General features: G+C 47.7%; 1 protein-coding gene across 1 annotated transcript in view; it reads right to left on the bottom strand.

Annotated features, from left to right (window-relative positions):
* Col6a3 (collagen type VI alpha 3 chain) overlaps positions 1–18319 on the bottom strand; it is a 78486-nt gene extending 60167 nt beyond the window's left edge. Inside the window, exons 1-3 of the mRNA XM_075952176.1 lie at positions 18120–18319; positions 3694–3809; positions 1628–2245 (exon numbers count right to left, since the gene is read on the bottom strand). Coding sequence (XP_075808291.1) covers positions 1628–2245; positions 3694–3781 — 706 coding nt within the window. The 5' untranslated portion in view covers positions 3782–3809; positions 18120–18319. The remainder of the gene's footprint in view (positions 1–1627; positions 2246–3693; positions 3810–18119) is intronic.
* Between the last annotated feature and the right edge of the window lie 1437 nt (positions 18320–19756).

Raw genomic sequence — 19756 nt, 5'->3', positions numbered from 1 at the left:
ATTTCCTTATAGCAGCTCAAATTGTTCTGAGCCACCCCTAGGTTTCCCCACATGCCCCTCAGAGTACTTGATCCATGCCTCAAATTCTCTCCTGCCCCTTCATCCCACTCCTTAGTATCTTCATTAGTCGGAGACTGACTTCAGCAGCTGCCTTACCTCGAGTCTCTTGCCTCGCCCATCCTCTTGGGGGAGGGGCAGAGGTGCTCATCTGCCTTGCTTCCTCTGGGCTGTACCTGTCTTCTGACTCCTGACTGCATGATCCCTCTTTCCCTAGTCAAGAACCAGCCACGAGCCACGTGCTCAGCCTCTCTCTGTGGCCTCAGTCACGTGGAGAGCAACCTGCAGCCACGCTGCATAACGCCCTCTTTCGAAACGCCCAATCTGGGAGCTCTTTTGATTCTGAAAGTTCCTGAGGAGTTTGAAGGAAGCTAGTGGGACATCCTGGTGGCAAGGTCCCTTGACGGGCAAGCTCTGGTTGTTAGTGAACGCTGCTGGAAGTCGGCAGCCATTTCCTAAGGACTGTGGGAACCCTCATCGCGTCTCTGGGCCCGTGGTTCCAAACAGCTCCGACCCCAGGCTTCTGTCCCTGGCTGCCCCCTCTGCCACCAGCATTCTAGAAATGACCCATGCCCACTCACCTGAGCTGCTCAGCTCCCCTCCTACCCACCTCAGAATCCTAGGTGCGGAGCCTCTCTCTTACGGAGGAGACATGATTCTCTCCCATCATGCCTCCCTCCTCCCCACCCACTCTCCGCTCCTCCCCGTGTGCTGCACGGACTTACGTTCTAGCACAGGGTGCCCTGTGACTGCCCATATCTGATGGGGAAGCTAGTCCTGGCCCCTAGGCAAGATTAAGGCTGAGCAGGACAATCTACAATCTTGTCATATTCCTTCCCTCTCCGTCTTTTGGAACTTATCAATGAAAGGGAAGAACCGATAGGCTTGATTGATTTAAGGACACTCCGGTTACTGAGTCTGCCCATCTGTGTAATATTAACACCCAGGGTGATAACCAGCTGCTGTCACACTCTCCGAGGGTGACCATGAGCTGGCCGTTAGAATCCGAAGAGTCTCATGGTTACAGTCACAGGGGCACAAAAGACACCAGAGTGCAGACCTTGGGCAGGGATGCCACAGCTCTGCCCTGGCTCCTTCCCCAGCTTGTCATCCACCCTCAAGGACTCAAGTTTCTCCCAAACAAACAAACTTGGACTACATCACAGCTAGGACTCCCTGTCCTCCGATTCTGTCTTAATAAGTTCCACCCAGTGGCTAGGAAGAATGGTCCACCGATGGCCAGACACAAACGTGGGCCAGAACTCTCAGCTCCTAGACGGATACCCGCTCGTCCGAGCGAGGCTTTCTATTTAAGGAATGTATAGGAGCTTTGGGATAGTTGTCAGAATACGAGTTTTAAGGTTCACATGTCGGCTGTTTCAGAAACCTCTTGGGTACTGGTGGAGGCTGTGTCTGCAGGAGAAGGAAGAAGACTCACTAGTCAAGCCTTTGTTTTTAAGCTTGAGAACATCTCTTCCAGAAGCCCGCAGCGTCTCTTAGGCACTATGTTGCTTTAGGCCAGTATTTGCTAAGCTCATAGGCACAGAGCAGCAGGGCAGGGAGACATTACCTGTGATGTCTTTAAGGCTTTCCATGTCCCCAGCCCTTTCTGAGTTCACGGAGGAGCGTATACAGGACACTAAGTTCCCTACTATATCATGAAGAGAGGTAACGTTCTCTAGGTTGAAAACATGCATACTGAGCGGTTCGCTTGCTATTTCTCTTAAGGCTCCTTCATCTGCATCCTCAACTCCAACTGCAAACACGTTAACGTCCGCAGACTTAAGTTCCGCTGAGGGAAGGGCAAAGCTGTCCTCTGTTTGTCCGTCAGTTAACACTATGATAACCTGAGGGACTCCATCAGCGGCCCGGCTTCCAGAAGCCTCGGTGAGGTGGCTGTGAATTATGTACTCTAATCCTTTTCCAGTCTGATTGCTTCCCCCAATGTAAGACATGTTCAGAATATGAGAAAGGACTTCTTGTTTAGTGTGGTACGTATTAAACAGGAACTCGGTATGTGGGTTTCCGATGAGTCGGACCAGAGCAAAATGGAAATCATTGTCTCCCACAGCTAAAGACTCTACCACATCAGACAGAAACTCTTGAACAAGCAGGAAACGGTCCTTCCCAGCACTCCAAGAGGAATCCACTAGAAACACTATGTCGGCAGCCGCAACGTTTCTGACATCTTCAAAAAAAGACATTGGTTCAGATTTTTCTCCTGATACAAACCATGTTCTCCCGTTGGAGCACCTCTTCCTAAATGAGCTAAGCGGATCCTCCGCTACTAACAAGTGACTCATATCTGGGTTACAATGGAGGCAGGGAGGAGGACTTACCTGCTGAGCAGAGCCAAGAACCAGGACATGGCTGCTGCTACACCCAGCAATACTCCAAGTCCCATACTGAGTAGCCCCAAGTCAGAGGCCAGTGAAATATTCCAGAATAGAGGAAACATCTGTGGGCACTTTTGAGCTGAGGCATGACTATGACAATCTGACGCCCCCGCCCCCATGTCCACGTGACCAGACCAAAGGGATGTCATGTCATTGTCAAACAACCATCATTAGCAGCTCACTCTTCAGTGTGGGGTAGAAAGCAAAGCGGCCCTGACAGGGATATAAGGAGATCACCGGTGCTTTATGAGAACTCACCACCCCACAGGGTTTCTAAAACCTTGTGAGAAATGTAATATGACAAGTAGGTTCTATATGTGGAGAAAATTGGGGCTACTTAGAGGGAGAAGCTCTCTAACTGGCTACTACGTATTTCCAGAGCAGAGCAACCTGCCTATGCTCCAAGTAGAAGCATGCTTGGTTGAGGATGAGCCATTTCCTGGCATTTATAGAAACCGTGGGATGAAGCCATCTGTGGCCCTGGGAGGAGCCTTCAGAAGCTGCAGCCAGATTGCCTCTGACACTCTACTTACCTCAGCTTTCCCTGAGAGGCCCTGAGCCTCGCTGCTCTCCCACTGAGGTAGGCTATCTTACACTCCATCTAAAGAACCCAGCCTTGTAGACAGCACTGTGGAAGGCCCAGTACCCCTGGGCATTAACAGGGAGACCCCGACAAGGGCTCCTAGTTCCAACACAGGAAATTTACCTTGCTGCCCTAAAATTCTGAAAGCAAATTCTTTGTAGGGTGTTAAGGTCTGCTGTCTAAGGTTGTCTAGGGAAACATCTTTTTTTTTAAAGATACAGTGGCTCTATGATTAACTGTCATTCTGTGTCTGGTGTTAGAGACAAGGGAGGTTGGGTTTTGTTTGGTTCTGTTTCTTGTTTTAAGAAAATAACTTTTATCACGGTAACTGTCTTCCTCCTGCAAACTGGTGCCAGGGATGTGGGGAAGTCCTCCAGATGGTGAACCATGGCGTGGAGAAGCTGCTAAGACCCAATGTGAAGATAATTCAGCCCTCAAGCAATTTAGGATTTGAAACTCAAGTTTTAGCAAAGAAAAAAAAGTCACCTTGCCTGGACACAGTGTCTGAAAGGCCTGCAAAGTTTGTATACTACCTGTGACATGCGCTGCATTCTCTCTCTCTCTCGACATCCCCAGGCTCCATGTCAAGCTCTGGGTGGCTACTAGACTCAAGCAACTGGTGCTAGGTTTTGTTTTGTTTCTTAAAGCAAACTTTACCTGCTTGCTGTTGGGCATGCGTCATTGCAATGCCTGAGAGGAGGAGGCTAAAGACGGCCACTAGGGGCAAATGCCGGTGTTTCCTCATTTTGAATGTCTAAGCACCAAGTGTGAACCTAAAAGAAAGGACAAGGAGAAAAGAATGATCAGTGTTTAGCTTTCATGTTGCAAATTTTTCCAAAACCTATTGTTTTCTGTGTCGTATTAGGCTTCTGAATAGGCTTGGGGGTGTGATTCAGTCTTTGGACCAGCAGCAAATAGATAGATGATAAAAACCAGGCAGGCAGACAGACAGGCAGACAGAAACAGACACGTCATAGTGATATCCAGTTGGCAAAACCCCTATAGACAGCAATATCCCTAAGGTTTATTACCTGCTAACATTACAGTTCTCTTATGATGCACTCTGATGTCCCCTCAAGGATGGATTCACCCAGTACAGTTCTCAGAATGGGTCCCCATTATTAAGTGACATATAACTGCACACCACACTCACACACACACACGCACACACACCTCATCTCTGGCTAGCCATTCCCAAACACCATGTGGAAGGTATAGCTCTAGTTTCTGAATGGACCTCCCAGAGTACCCGCCCCACAACCTGGAACATTCTGTTTTCACTCCAATTGCTAAGTAACGAGCTAAGTGGGCACCCTCTTCTGGAAAGTAGTATCAAATAACCCTGCAAGCAAGGCTCTCTTACTCTAATGACTGCACACGTCAGCCGCAGTTAGGAACTACATAACTAAACCTTTTTCCAAACTGAGGCAGGCAGCAACTTGAAGAGAGCACACTTCTGGGGAAATGGACTGAGGAAAGAGGCTGGGGAGTGAAGCCCTCTTGCTGTGCATAGAGGGTGACGGGTGTCAGGGATGCTCGCCTTCCTGACAGGAATAGGCTCTGCCCAAATGAAAGCGCCGAGGCCTGTCTCCAACTCTGCCTTGTCCTCCCTTGCTAGCCAGCACTTTCCCTGATGTGTGCCAACCTCCCCTATCATCATCATGGAACAAGCCCAAAGAGATTCGGCTTGCATGGCCACGAAGCCAGAGCTGAGGGCAGAGTGCGCGTTCCCTGGTTTCCCATCATGCAGCAGCTGGCAGCTGCAAACCTGACTTCCAGGAAAGCAAGTTCAGGTTCAGAATGTTCAACAGCCCACATCCTCAAGCCCCTCAGACTTCACACCAGCTCCCTCATCCTCCTGGATCCAATAACAAATCAGCTTGGGCCTGGAGTCTTCCTAAAGACTCCTGCACAGAGCTGGCTGAATGTCTCTGTCTAGGCTGAGGTCTCCTTACCTCTCCTCACTTCTCCGTGACCTAAGGCACTGATTCCTGTCATCGGGGAGCTTTTTTCTTTGGCAGTGGGACTGGGCATCTCCCAGTGAGAAACTGGAAAGCCTGGAAGGCGAGTAAGGGTATTTCAAAGAGGCCCAGGAGAGGGAGCAGAACCAAGCATATCATCAATATGATTTCAGATTCTCCCTCCGTTTTCTTCTGTACTCAGTCTGAGAGCATGCTGTCTAATACTGGGAGTCATCTAGACCAGTCTGTTGTTCAAGGGGAAAGTCGGTCCTGCTTTAAGAAACTGAAAATCATTTAATCTAGGGATAGTGGGTTTACTTCATACTTTACATTTCATTATTAGGGGTTTTAGATGTCATAAGAGGCTTTTCCCATGAATTAAAACTCCCTTCTCTGTTTCACAAGGACATGACAGATTTTCAAATGTGTATTTTTTAATCTTATTATATTAAAAGCCCAAATACTTGTAAATCTCTTCTACATCCCTGTTTTGGGAATGGGCCGAGTCTGTGGGGGGACAAGGAGAAAAGAGAACAAAGTGGGCATGTCATGTGGTTTGCACAAAAACCTTTGCCACTATGTGGTTAGGACAAGACTCTGTGAGACCTCGACTGTGTGAGGGCAGGAGTATACCTGAAACCAGATAACCTGAATGATCGGTTGTTTCCAGAAATACACACCAAGATTGTATTCGAAAGCCTCTGAGCTGACGTGGCCACTGTGGAATTTGAGTTAGCTGCCAGACCCTCCTGAAAATAGGGCTCAGGAGTGGGTGGCTGCAGCGGGAAATCCCATCAAACGTTTAAAGAATTAACCCAAGTTCTGCCCAAACCCTCCTCAAAACACTGAGGAAGAGGCAACACTTCCAGACTCATTCCATACGGCCATCCTTATAGTGAAACACGAATATGAAAAGAAACCACCAGAAAAGAAAACTGCAGACAATATTCCTGACAAAAGCTGATACAAGCATGCTCAGGCAAATTCTAGGTAACATTCAAATGCAGCAGCTTAAAATGAGGACACACTATTACCAGGTGGGTTATGTTCCTGGAATGCAAGGACGCCGTGAAAGATAGATAGATAGATAGATAGATAGATAGATAGATAGATAGATAGATAGATAGATAGATAGATGGATGGATGGATGGATGGATGGATGGATGGATGGATGGTGGATAGACGGACGGACAGCCGGATGAACGGACAGACAGACAGATGATGAAAGAAATCCAAAGACCATCTCAGGTAATACAGGGAATTCATTTGACACCCTTTAACACATTGTCATGATAGAGATAAGTAAACCTTTCAACGAACTGGGACTTGAAGGAAACCACTACACAATAAAAGTAATATCCAGAAACCCTCAGCAAGCATCATATTCAACAGAAAAAAAAATTTAAAACCACAGTCGCTTGGGGCAGGGCTCAGCGCAAGAGGTGATCCTGGACGCCATCCCCTAACAATAAAAGGCATGCTTGAAAACAGAGAGCGTTTCTGAGCAGTCACATGACCTTCTTTCTCACTTATCTTTAAGAGAAAACAAAAAAGTCCTAGGCAGAGCAATTAGGCAAGAAAGGGAAGCTAAATCCACTCAAATGGGAAAGGAAAAGTAAAGTCATTTCTATAAGCAGATGGCTTGTAAGCTGTGCTTGAGAGCTGGGCGTCCTCAAGCAAAGGACTGGACTGGACCCTGGCCTCGCGCCGCATACAAAAATTAACTCAAAGTCAAAGAGCTAGCTGTAGAGCTGGGGAGATGATTCAGTTTGTAGAAGCTCATTGTCACCAAGCCTGACAACCTAAATTTGATCCCTGGAACCCACACGGCAGAAGGAAAGAACCAACCCTTTTGAATTTTCTTCTGACCTACACACATGCACGAAGACTATATATATGTATATATAGTCTCATATATATATATATATATAGTCTCATATATATATATATATATATATATATATATATATATATATATATATATATATATATGAGAGAGGGGGGATGGATGGATGGATGGATGGGTGGGTGACTGGGTGGATGGGTGGATGGACAGATGGACAGACAGACAGACAGATAATGTTTTCAGGGCCAGCAGGTGGACACAATTGCCACCAACCCTGATGGCGTGCATTTGATGCCTGGAACTCACATGGTCAAAAAAGAGAACCAATTCTTGAAAGTTGTCCTCTGATCTCCTTGCACACAAACAAATAAATGGAACAAAATGTCAAAAAAGATGTAAGAGAGAAAAACATTGCCAATTAGACACAGAAACACATGACCCTAAAAAGCAGCCTGCAGGGCTCAGTATTGTAGCGCCACAATGCACCCGTGTCTTGAGGAAGCCTCGGTGCTGGTGGTGAGGCTCAGAGAACAACCCACAGCCAGTGGAAAACCCACTGCTCACTGGCTGGTCTTGCTCTCACCAGGTCTCTGGTCTAGCTCCACCCCTTCACTGTATAGAACACTGACAATCTTATGCTCCACCCTAAGAACCTTTAGGCCATTTTTACTCTTCTGGGCCATGCTAGGGTTTTCTTCATTAAAAAAGCTAAAGCAAGTGCAATTTCTCTCTCTCTCTCTCTCTCTCTCTCTCTCTCTCTCTCTCTCTCTCTGTGTGTGTGTGTGTGTGTGTGTGTGTGTGTGTGTGTGTGTGTGTGTGCTAAATTAACTAAAGTGAGGATTTGCACTCAAGGACACACGAAGAACACTGTACACAGGCTATTCTTCATTCTGCTGAAGTTGGTAACCACACATTTGGTGGAGAATCTGCTTCCATCACGCAGTCTGTGCTTCCGGAGTCACTAGTGGTCTTGTAACTAGTCTAGATAGTATATGAACACGAGATTAACCTATCTGAAAACCCACAACTCTCTCACCACTGTGCACAAACCTGCATCTCTGAAAGTGCCATGCCCCAGGAACAGGGCCCATCCCTTTGTGACTCTAAATTCAGCTAGACCACTACTTGCCACCACCTTCCATGCAAGTTCCATGCTTCACAACTCCAATCAAAAAATGTGCATGCACATTCCAGCAATCTGGTTCAATTATTTTAAATATTTAATCAAGACAGGAAATGTATGACTTTAAGTAGCATCATGCGGGTGTGCATATGTGTTTGTATGTGTGTGGAGTGTGTGTGTGTGTGTGTGTGTGTGTAGGTGCATGTATATATACGGGATAAGGTCAGACATTAATGTTGTTTTCCTCAACTGTTTTCTGCCTCATGACTTGAAACAAGGTCTCTCAATGAACTTGGAGTTTACCAGTTGGGCTAGACTTACTGGTTAGCAAGCCACCAGGAATCCCGCCTCTGCCTCCCAGAGCCAAAACGGCAGGTGTGCACAGCCACAGCTGGCCTTTTATGGGAGTCTTGGCTGAAACTCCGTCCTCAGGCTTCCACAGGCAGACTTGACTAGCCAAGCCATCGCCCCATCCTTTGAGTAGCAATGCTGCGGGAGAATTGCTACAAGAATATCCTAGCGCCTTGCTATGAGGCAGGAGGCTCTGGGATCCCTGTGGGGAAAGGTGGGGCCTGAGGTGAGGGCTGTCTGACCACTGTTGAGTCTAAGTTAAGGACAGGAAGTGCTGGGATGTCTCTGCAAACCGCATGGACAGGGAGCTCAGCGTGGGTGAGTCATGTGAAGTAGTTTTGCTAATGGTTTCTTAACGGTCCCTGCCCCTCACACAGGGGAATCCTTTGAATATACTAATTCTACCTTGTGTTAGTCACTGGCTGAGTCACCCCAGAGTAACCCCTAAGCTAGTTCCTCGCCTTCGGAGCTCCCTAAGATCTGAGCGCTGATGCTACAATTCTGTAAAGACTTCTGAAGCCGTCCGCTAATTGAATTTCTCTAAGGAAATGGCACACATGTTATGTGAATGACCTGAGCCAAGATGCTCATTTTCCCAGTGTTCATCTTGGAAGAACAGCTTCCTAAGGCCCAATGGCTCACGGGTGACAAAATAAATGTGACACAAACAGGTGTTTTTGTGTTTTGTTTTTTATTTTTTTCAGAATCCATCCAGGTATTGAGGGTGAGGTAAGGATAGGGGACTCCTTCACCTCTGAGAAGCAGGGCAGGAGGTGATGGATCACTGACATTCTACTGGTGACCAGCTAAGTTGCTGGATCCCCAGGTGTGAAACTGAAAAGAAATTGTCTCTATGGTTTGCTCCAAGGAAAGCCAGACTCTAGGGTGTAATGAACCACACAGTAGAGTTAACCATAAAAATTAATAAACACTCAACAGTGGGGTCGGAACCCCTACATCATGTAACTGCTTCCTCAGGACGATGGCAAAGGAGGGCTTGTGGGAAGAGAAGCTTCCATCTCAATTTCACTAAAGAGGTCAAACATCATCTCCCCAGATCATGACCTGGATTGCCCTCCTTGATGAAGGGGAATAGAGGTAGCCATGCCCCTTTTTCCCTTAATGAAGGGGAACAGAGATAGCCATGCCCGCTTCTCCTCATCACTCTCTGGAAGGAAAGTGAAGTGAAGTGGGCTGAAGAGATAGCCACTGGCTTCTATCTCAGGGGCAGGACGTCCCCCATCCCTCCAGCCATCCGGTGGCTGCTTGCCGCCCCCACCATGAGAAAGTAACACCAGGTGAGGACGCATGATTTGCAAAAGCCACGTAGATAAAACAAGACAGGGCCAGCATCTGGACTGAAGTCCACGGCTCCGAGGAAGAGGCAAAGCTCAGGAAATGGTACAGGCTAGGCAGCCTTTGGCAGGGACCTCCAGGAAACTCCCCGAGTCTTGGGGGGGGGGGGGGGGGGGCAGAACAGACATCCTCAGTGTTGGTGAATGTCCAGCTCTGTTCTTCCCAATATGAAAACATCCAAGTCAGATTTGGCTGCCTGGGACCCTCCAGCTGGGTGGGGTCCCTTTGTCAGGGACTCCGTGCCCTTGGGGCAACAGACTCAAAAACTCAAGTGCTTTACTAACTGTGTCCTCGGCTTTCGGGTTAGCAGGTCTAAGTCCTGTATCTCACTGCCTCTTTTTCACAGAGCTGAGGTGTCTTTTTCCCACGTGGTTGCTGCCCACTTGGGGTTTCTGGGAACTCCTTTTATTGTTGAGGTTGCCCTCCCCAGGCTTCAAGCTGCAGTCATAATGCCGCTGCAGTCTTTCCCAGGCCATTCTGCAATTCTGCCAAATTAGTTTTCATTAAGCCTCCTCAAAAGCATTTTCATTGTCCATGTCTGGAAATCTTTTTTAAGAAAGACACACACAAGGAAATAATTTCGAAACAAAGACATAAATGCATCCAGAGCTCCCATTTTGAAGCCTTGCGTTTGATATGTCTCCGGGCACCGCTTTATAAAACCAAGCTGCTCTCCTATGGAATTCACATTCTGAGGCTTTCCATTAACGCCTCAACTGTCCTGCTCAAGCTGGGGCCATAGCAATCACCAAAAGTCACAACAAGAGCCCAGCTTTGTAGCCCCCCCCCCCACTGTGGAATGAAATCTCAAATTTCATTAGAGTTGGGAGGTTTGCTTACTCTTGCCTTTCCTGCCCTCTTGTCTTGACTAAGAATCAAAGTAGGGGCTAGAGAGATGGTTCAGCAGTTAAGAGAACGTACTGTTCTTGCAGGGGACCCAAGTTCTGTTCCCAGTACCCACATCAGACAGCTCACAGCAGCCTGAAGCTCCAGCTTCAAGAGATGAAACATCCTCTTCGGGACTCTGTGGGCCACTGCACTTAGAAACCTTTAAGAATCAAAGTGCCCCGTTCTGTCCTTTTCTCTTACCCTTCCCCACCCCCTTGTGGCAGAGGCTCCATAGTGAGACCTAGCAGAAGACAGTAGGGTTTACTATGTGACTGTTTGACCCAGCCTTGCAGAACTCTTCAGAAGCAAGTGATTTGGAACACACTAACACATACACACACACACACACACACACACACACACACACACACACACACACCAAAGGAGTGCATCAGAAATTGAGTATTTTCATTGGTTTGACAACTATGGCCTTGTATTTCTATCTCAACAATAACAATTTGAGTCTGCATGCTTCCTGTGACTGCAAATTCTTTCAACATTTCTGATCATGCATGAGCAAACACCCTCCTTGTCACATGCCAGCACCAGAGAGCACCAGGTCTTCCTGCTGGGACCTAACAGGGCAATGCCCAGATGTTCTGTAGCTACCATAGGGGGCTATAGAGAGGTGACAGAGAAAGAGAGGGTGTGGCCACCTCTAATTGCAAGAGCCCCTGTGGAGGACATGGGGACACCACACACACACACACACACACACACACACACACACACACACACACACGTTAGCTCTTTTCCTTGTCTGGAAGCAGTACTTAGGAGGCAGAGACGGGAATTTCGGGAGTTCAAGGTCAGCTAGCTGCATAGTGAGTTGGGACCATCCCTGTATCCAAAAGAAGGGACAAAAGCAAATTCCAGATTAGTTGTCTAGCTATTTAGAAATGGAATTTAAAGTCTATTTCTAGAAACCAAGAAAACAATCAGAAGGCAGAAAGTTCTGGATCCGCCATGAAACATAAAGGCTTTCTGAGATCTGAATTGTATGTTAACCAGATGGGACGCTGGGCCCATTTCTGCAGATAATTATAACCATTAGGCAGAAAGAGCATGGGCTTTAACAGTCATGGAGAGAGCCTGCTAGAAATTGCTCCACAAGCAATTCTGCAAGTGCCACTTCTTTCCGACCCACGATCTCACTCCCAGCACGCCTCCCATTTGTCCCATTTCGTCCTTTGCTGGCAAGGGACTTGGGTTCCACCAGCCTCGCTCAAAACCACATGTCACACTGCAGATTTGTGAATGGGAGTGGTCACAGCATTCTCACGACCCTAAGGAAGAGGGAGGCCTTGGTTTGCTTTCGAGTGTGAGAGGAAAAACTCCCCTTTAAGTAGACAGAGGTCTTGTGACAGTTTGTCTGCCTCCTTACTGCCTCTACCAGCAACCTGCCCCAGGGTTACTTTTTAGGAGTAAAGCGGGCCAACTGGTGTGAGCTGACAGGGATCCCTGGACCACTGGGTTACAGCTGCATCCACTGAGTCTAACCTAGCAGGTCTCTGACATCCCCTACAGCACCACAGATGGGTTTAAGCTGAGCAGATTTTAGATGCCATCGCTGGCTGCTGACTCAACTAGAGGCCATTCCAGAAGTGAAAACGCTAGTTTTCTGTTATAATTTCCCCTGAGGCCTGAGTCATCTCCAGCTGCTGGTCACTTGTGAAATTAAACCGACCTGTGCGCTCTCCCTTCCAGCGGCTGATTCCCAGAGTGCTGGGGCTGTAGAAGTCAAGAGAAGAGTGCACACTGGGGGGGGGGGGGGTTTCAACAGAGATGGCTCCCAGTGAGGCCTTCCCTGGCCACGCCCACCTCACAAACACCTCTGAATATTTAAGGAGAAAAGAGGCTGGTGACGGATTATGCACAGCCAGACCCTGCCTCTAAATGGTAGCATAGCAAGCCACCCTGTATCTGTCTCATTCACTCCTTTTTCAAATGTCCAGATTTCTTTTTTGGAGATAGTCTCACCTATATTGCCCAGCCTGGTCTAGACCTCACTTTACAGCCAAGGCTAGCCTTGAGTTTCTGATCCTCCCGCCTTCATCTTCCTGATGCTGGGACTATAAGCATGCATCACCGTTTCGAGATTGTGTAGTGTTGAGAACTGAGCACTCCCCCCAACCAAGCCACACTCCAGGCCCCCCAGAATATCTTCAAGCAATGGTGACAGTAACTCCTCCGCTGCGTCAACTCCAAAGGAAAACCCGAAAATACAAAAATCCCTTTCTTCCCATGGTACTTCTTTTTACTTTCATTTTAAATAATTTTGTTTTTTAATTTTTTTATTGTATCCTCCTCATTTTAACTGTTTGGATAGGAATATGCTACACATTTTCCCCACTCCCCTTCCACCCTACCCCAGCTCTCCACGCTCCTAGTTTACACAGAAGATCTTGTCTTTTCTTCCCCTTCCTAGGTGGATCCATGTATGTCTCTCGTAGGGTCCTATTTGTTACCTAGGTTCTCTGGGGTTGTGGCCTGTGGGTTGGTTGTCCTTTGATTTATATCTATTATCTACTTATGAGTGAGTACATGTTCACTCAGGATGGCTTTTTCTAGTCCTGTCCATTTGCCTGCAAATTTCAACTTGTCGTTGTTGTCGGGGTTTTTTTTAACCACTGAGTAGTACTCCATTGTGTAAATGTACCACATTTTCCCTACCCATTCTTTAGTTGAGGGGCATCTAGGTTGTTTCCAGGTTCTGGCTATTATGAATAATGCTGCTGTGAACACAGTTGAGCACATGTCCTTGTGGTATGAGTGTGCATCCTTTGGGTATATGCCCAAGAGTGGTATTGCTGGGTCTTGAGGTAGGTTGATTCCCAGTTTTCTGAGAAACCGCCATACTGACTTCCAAAGTGGCTATATAAGTTTGCACTCCCACGAGCAATGGAAAAGCATTCCCTTGTTCTGCATCCTCTCCTGCATAAGCTGCCATCAGAGTTTTTTTATCCTGGCCATTCTGACAGGCATTAAGATGGTATCTCAGAATTGTTTTGATTTTCATTTCTCTGATGACTAAGGATGTTGAACATTTCTTTAAGTGTCTTTTGGCCATCTGAGATTCTTCTGTTGAGAATTCTCTGTTTAGATCTGTACGCCATTTTTATTGGATTATTTGGTCTTTTGATGTCTGGTTTCTTTATTTCTTTGTATAATTTGGAGGTCAGTCTCATGCACAAAACCCATGGTACTTCTTAAGGCTTATCCATCCCCACCCATGCCTGGGTCCTGGGTGCATGCTTGGTGGAATCCAGCAGGCAGGTACAGAGCATTGGGTAGGGCTGGCATTATTACTACTCCTAACAGTGTGGCCACACACCAGCAACCAGCCTCTCTGAACAGCATGTCCCATGTCCCCAAAGGGTATGAAGAAAGCATCCACCAAGACAATGCTCTCTGTAAGACCTCAATAGCCAAACACAAGCCATTGATTTACCAACCCGAAGAGCGGAGCCTAGGCCTTCTTCATGTTTGTACCCTGATCTTGAAGCTGAGTACCCTGGAGTGGAGCGAAGATGGCAGATCTGCCAGCATGTTGTGGTGGGTAAACTAACAGAAGGGAGGGGTGCTCTGAGGTAGAATCTAGTGTCCCTGCTCCTCCTGAATGGTAAGTCAGAGAGGCGCCAATATATTTTAATCAAAAAGTATTTCAAATGAGATGTGGGGGGGGGGTGAATTTCTTTCAAAGATGTTTGGGGAGAACAGCAAAGGGCAGGTTATGCACACTTTAAGGGCGTGCATAAAATCAGCAGATTTTAATATCCCTTCCAGTATTAAAATAAGAGCTCCCACAGTGTGTGTACAAGCAGGCTTTAGTTCCCATGCTCCCATGGAGGCTCCGGTAATTAGGTTCGGCAAGTGTGTTTCCTTTAAAACTTTACCAATTTCCCAGTGCTTTTGAGACGGAATTGCTTAAGAGTGGCGAATGTGTTGTTTGGAAGCATGAATTTCACTTCGGAACGCTCACACATAATCAAGGAAGAAAAGTGGAATTTTAAATGTGAGCCATCACAGAGACTGTGCTGAAGCAGCTGTAGGCCAATCCTAACTGCCACCCACAGCTGGGGTGTGGGTTGGTTGACTCCCCACAAGTCCTGAAACCCCACCCTGGAAGCGCTGGCAACGTTCATTTTCCTGACACTCTGGGATACACCGCCCTCTAGTGAAAAGAAACTAGAATGCACCCCAGAAGCAGCTATGGGTCCACTCAGCCTTTCCATCCCTAAACAGATCTGTGGTACCGGGATTGCAATTTTGAAAGCTAACATAATTAATTCCTAAAGAGTGTCTCTCTAGAAATCAGGACCTGGCGGGTGCTCCCTGAAAACAATACATTCATTTTTATGATCTAGATGGCAATAGTTTTTACCGAGAGATACTTTTTGGGGTTTTAAAACCCCACTGAGCACTAAGATATATCTAGAAGTGGAAGAACAGAGAGAAACGTCCTCATCTATTTTAACATCATGTTTTAGAACCTAAAGCAGGCCGGAGAGATGGCTCAGCAGCTAAGAGCGCTCGCTGGTCTTGCAGAGGACCTGGGTTCTGTTTCCAACATCGGTATTAGGTTGCTCACAACTGCCAGCAGCCCCAGCTGCAGAGGAATCCAATGCCCCTGGCTACCGCGGGCACCTGCCCTGAGTTCATGACCACACACTGACACACATGCTTACGTGATTAGAAATAATCAAAGAATAAATCTTAAAATATGAAGCATTTTGTGATTTTGGTTTTCTAAGTTAAGCGACTAACAGGACTTTTAAATGTCAGGTCACACCTCAAGTCACCAACCATTTGTGCAGCGCTTGTGTGTTTTTACTGCCTGCCTGCCACCGCCAGGACACCGTGTGCAGTTCCTGCCTGTAGGTCAACTTTAGAAAAGCCTCGTTGGTCCACGGGGTCTCATTTTGCCCTGGGCATCACCTGTCACCCTTCCCCAAAAGACACCCAATTCGCAGCTTCTTCCGCAAAGAAGTGATAGTAACTTCACTTTTTCCTAACATAGTGAGCATGCTTTCAAGAACATCTCATGCAGCAGAATTGGCAACTCGCTAATGAACTTTAACTCCTAAATGTGGAATTTCACATAAGAAGCAGGTGGTGACAGAGACAGCTGCTCTGCTTTAGCCGCACTTTCTCCAAGTCACCAAATGTTTGGAGAAGACAAGGAAGCAGGGGAGCCTCGGGTGGTAAACACTTCTACCCAGTTCCAAGGAGGGAGGTGGTCTCAGGAGGAGATGGAATCCTTCAGCATTGGGGTCCGTAGGTTCCACTCCAAAACTAAGGTCAGAATTCATGGCTCTAGCACCTAATCGAATGAAGGAATTTCTCCCACGTTATGGGCGGTGCTAGATTTCATTGTGCTGTATGAACTCATAAAATACACTTACAGTGTTACCAACCGATAAAGCTGAGAACAGGGACACAGACAACGCTCGCTCGGAACCATGCTGATCTTGTCTCGGATACATCACTAAGGTCCTAGGCTTGAGGGTCTCCCCCAGAATGGGGTGTGGTACACATAGCCAATGTAGGATACACTCTTAGGCCAAGGACACCTCAGCCACCCCCTGGGAAGGTACTGTGGCCACACCCTCTAATTCCCAGACTGGAAAAATCCAGGGGAGCCACTCTGTACCACCCATCCTGTCCATCTTCCCCACCCAGTGTCTGCTGAATGGCTTCTCACTGCTGTGAGAAAGGAAAAGGAAGAATTCCCTTTGGAGGAATGGGAAGCTTTTGCCTCATCAAAGACACCCAGACATGGGATCACTATTCCCAATCTTAAGTTTCTCTAAAAGACTTTCTATATCCCTCCATTCCCTCACCCTCAGTAGAAGCCCACACCAGAATGGAGCAAAATTCAGGCTATCACTGCGAGCCCTCCATGCCCTCGAGGTGGCCTGGAGATTAGCCGGTCCCACACTAAAATCCCAATCACAGCACCATACCCTCCTCCCTGAGGTGAACCTCTCCTCTTTCCCTGTGAGTGGTGTATCCTGATGTCGACGAAGTCAACTGTCCTCCTCTTTTGAACAGAATATGACAGGGGACAGTCTCCTCTGAGGGTACAAATCTGTTGGCCTATCCCACATGTAGGTACAAACTCATCAGGGTCCCCTACTGCTGGGACCCTCAGCCTCATAGCTCCAGCCATGCCTGGGAAAGGAAGCTTCTGGAAGCCCAACCTCTCAGGTGGGCCCTGGTAAGTTGTTTGGCACCTGAGAGCCTCTCCCTCCTTCCTCACCTATAAAGCCAAGGAGCCTAGGGATGGCTGCACTGGAAGCTTCCAGCCTGAAATCACCCAGGAAAGAAATCAAGAATCTCGGGGCTGGCAGCTCCAGCCACCAGCTGGCTCTACACTGCTTAGTTAAGAGCGATATTTTAAAGGCTTTTCCAAAGTTCAGCTTCCTGACGGATTCAGAATTGTGTCCCCCTGAGAAGTTGGGAACTATCTTCAGGTGCCATGAGCACCTTTGACACACTCAGATCCTGGGGCTTTCGTCTGGGATCAGCTATGGGAAGGAAGACAAATGGCCCCCTGTAGGGTATGTGGTACCCCCTCATGCTCGTAACAACTTTTTTCTCAGGGTCCAGACCAGTCACACGTTTGCCTGACTTTTATGAAATTCCTTTTACTTTAGCCACTGCCCAGTTCTCCAATGAACTCTTCCCCATGGCCCCACCCTTGCATTGATCCTATAGTAGCTTGAAATAGGTCCCCAAACAGGCTGGCAACTGTCCATGAAGACTTTCTATCCTCAGTGACAGAGGACCAGAACCCCACCCAGTATCCTCGTGGCCAGGGAATAGCCCTTGGGCCTCCCAACTTGGCACAGGCCTCCCATCTGGAGAACCCAGGCCAAGGCAGCCCTGAGCCTTGCCTTATCCACTGGGAAAGGTGCCCCTAGCAGCACGTTCTTCCTCCTTTAGGCCTGAAGTTCCCTTACGCACCCCCAAAGGACAGCTCCTGCAACAGTGATTTCAGGTTCCTGAAAAGAAAGCCCTGATGGTCATGGCTGAGTAGCTCTGGCCCAGCCCTAAGCCTGGGCACAAGTATCTCTCCAAACTCAGAAGACATCAGTTTGCCTGACCAGCCCCCCACAGCAGAACCACTTAGGAGTAAAGTCCTACCCGTGACCCTTGGAGAACCCAGAGGGATCCCAGGGAGATTCTAGGGGTCCACAGGTTGCCCCACGCTCCCATCAGATGCCTCTGCAAACAAAGCAGATACCAGCCTGCCTGGGGAAGGAGGGATGATTTTCCACAAACCAGCAGGCAGACACCAGTCGGGGGTGCACAGGGCGCAAGCGGGAACACACAGAACACTCGCAGCAGCAGCAAACCTAGACACAGCTGGGCAACCGGAGACCTCCAGCAGGTTAAAGAAGCCTAGTGACCACAACGGAAAGAAACAGAGGCGATCTCTTCTAGAAACCTAAAATATGTACAAAAAAAAAAAAAAACCGTAGGAGCCACTAACTTTCGTGTCTGGTTGAAGTGTTTCTTTCATGCCGCAGGGAAAAAACAAAATCACACTTACCCTGAGAAAACCTGAAGATGCGTGTCCCTGGGCTTCTAGACTCAGTCACGCTTCACCAGGACACATATTTCCCTCTCACTGAATCTCCTTTTCTTCCCGCAACCCTTCCCACCAAGAGAAGGGGGCTCCAGGATCGGAGGACGCGGTCTCTTCTTGCAATCCTTGCTGGAGGCTGGAGAACTGAGCAGCCTTTGGTGAAAGACTGAATTCCAAACTGGACAGGGTCCAGGGGTACAGTCAGGGCTTCCTCCTGCTCCTCCTCTCCCTTCCACCTCCCACTCCCTCCTCCCCTGCCTTCTTCTTCTCCTCCTCCTTCTCCTTCCTTCCTCCAGACCCCCTCTTCTCCCCTCCCTGCTGTAGGACGGACCCAAACTGTAAATGAAAACCAGACCCTGGGCTCTGTTGCTTCTGGCCTGCTCTGCAAGTTGATGTCACCTCTGAGGGCCGTCTTTGCCCTGCAAGCCTTCAGCTGGACTCCTGAAAACTCCAACTCAAAAAGAAAGAAAGGAAGGAAGGAATGAAGGGACCATGAGCTAGAAGTTATAATTTTCAGTCAAATAAATGTTGCTGATGCAGAAATCAAGTGTGGTAAAGATGGGAACCTAAAGGGCTGGAGACACAGCTTAGTCATCAACTTTCCTCATGCTGCGACTCTTTAATACAGTTCTTCGTGCTGTGGTAACCCCCAAACATACAATTATTTTCGTTGATACTTCATATCTGCATTTTGCTATAGTTACGAATTTTAATGTAAATATCTGATATGCAGGATATCTGATATGCAACCCCAGAGGGGCCGCGATCCACAGGTTGAGAACCACAGGAGCTGGTAAACTGTTTGATGCCTGAGTATGAGGATTTGGATCCTGACCCCAAAACACATATTAAGTAGGAAAAAAAAAGCCAGTGGTGGCCCATGCTTGTCATCCCATCACTGGGGAGACAGAGACAGGTAGATCCCTGGGTCTCACTGACCAGGAGATGTGGTCAGATCAACAAGCTCCAAGTCAGAGAGATCCTGTTTGCAACAGTAATAATAATAATAATAATAATAATAATAATAAAGAGGGAGATGGAGGAGGAGGAGGAGGAGGAGGAGGAGAAGGAGAAGGAGAAGAAGAAGAAGAAGAAGAAGAAGAAGAAGAAGAAGAAGAAGAGGACTAGACGGAGGGACTGGAGAGACGAATCAGTGACTAAGAGCACTAACTGCTCTTGCAGAAGACACAGGTTCAGTTCCCAGACCCTCATGGCATCTCACAACCATCCAGTTTCAGGGGATCTGACACCCCGTTGTGACTCCTTGGGCACCAGGCACGCACGTGATACACAGCTAGGAGAAACACTTATCCATATAAAATAAAGATACAGTCAACTTAAACCCACTTCAATAGCTTTAAAATAATAATAATAAATTGACCACTTCTGCCCATCACCTTTTGGGCCTGGCCTCTGGCAGGAAAAGGAATGAGTTTTGGAATTTCTCTGTGGGTATCCATGGTTTCCCACCACCATCTGAAAGGAAAACAGGAAATGCAATCTCCCCCCTCCACCCTCACCACACCCTCCCATTTCTTCTTGAAGTTTCTAAACTGAGACCTCTGTTAATAATCTCTCTTTTCAAATATCAAACCCAGCAA

This window comes from Microtus pennsylvanicus, chromosome 17 (assembly GCF_037038515.1).
Source record: "Microtus pennsylvanicus isolate mMicPen1 chromosome 17, mMicPen1.hap1, whole genome shotgun sequence".
Taxonomy (NCBI): Eukaryota; Metazoa; Chordata; class Mammalia; order Rodentia; family Cricetidae; genus Microtus; species Microtus pennsylvanicus.
The sequence above is the reverse complement of the archived record's forward strand: the minus strand, read 5'-3'. Positions and strand labels throughout refer to the sequence as shown.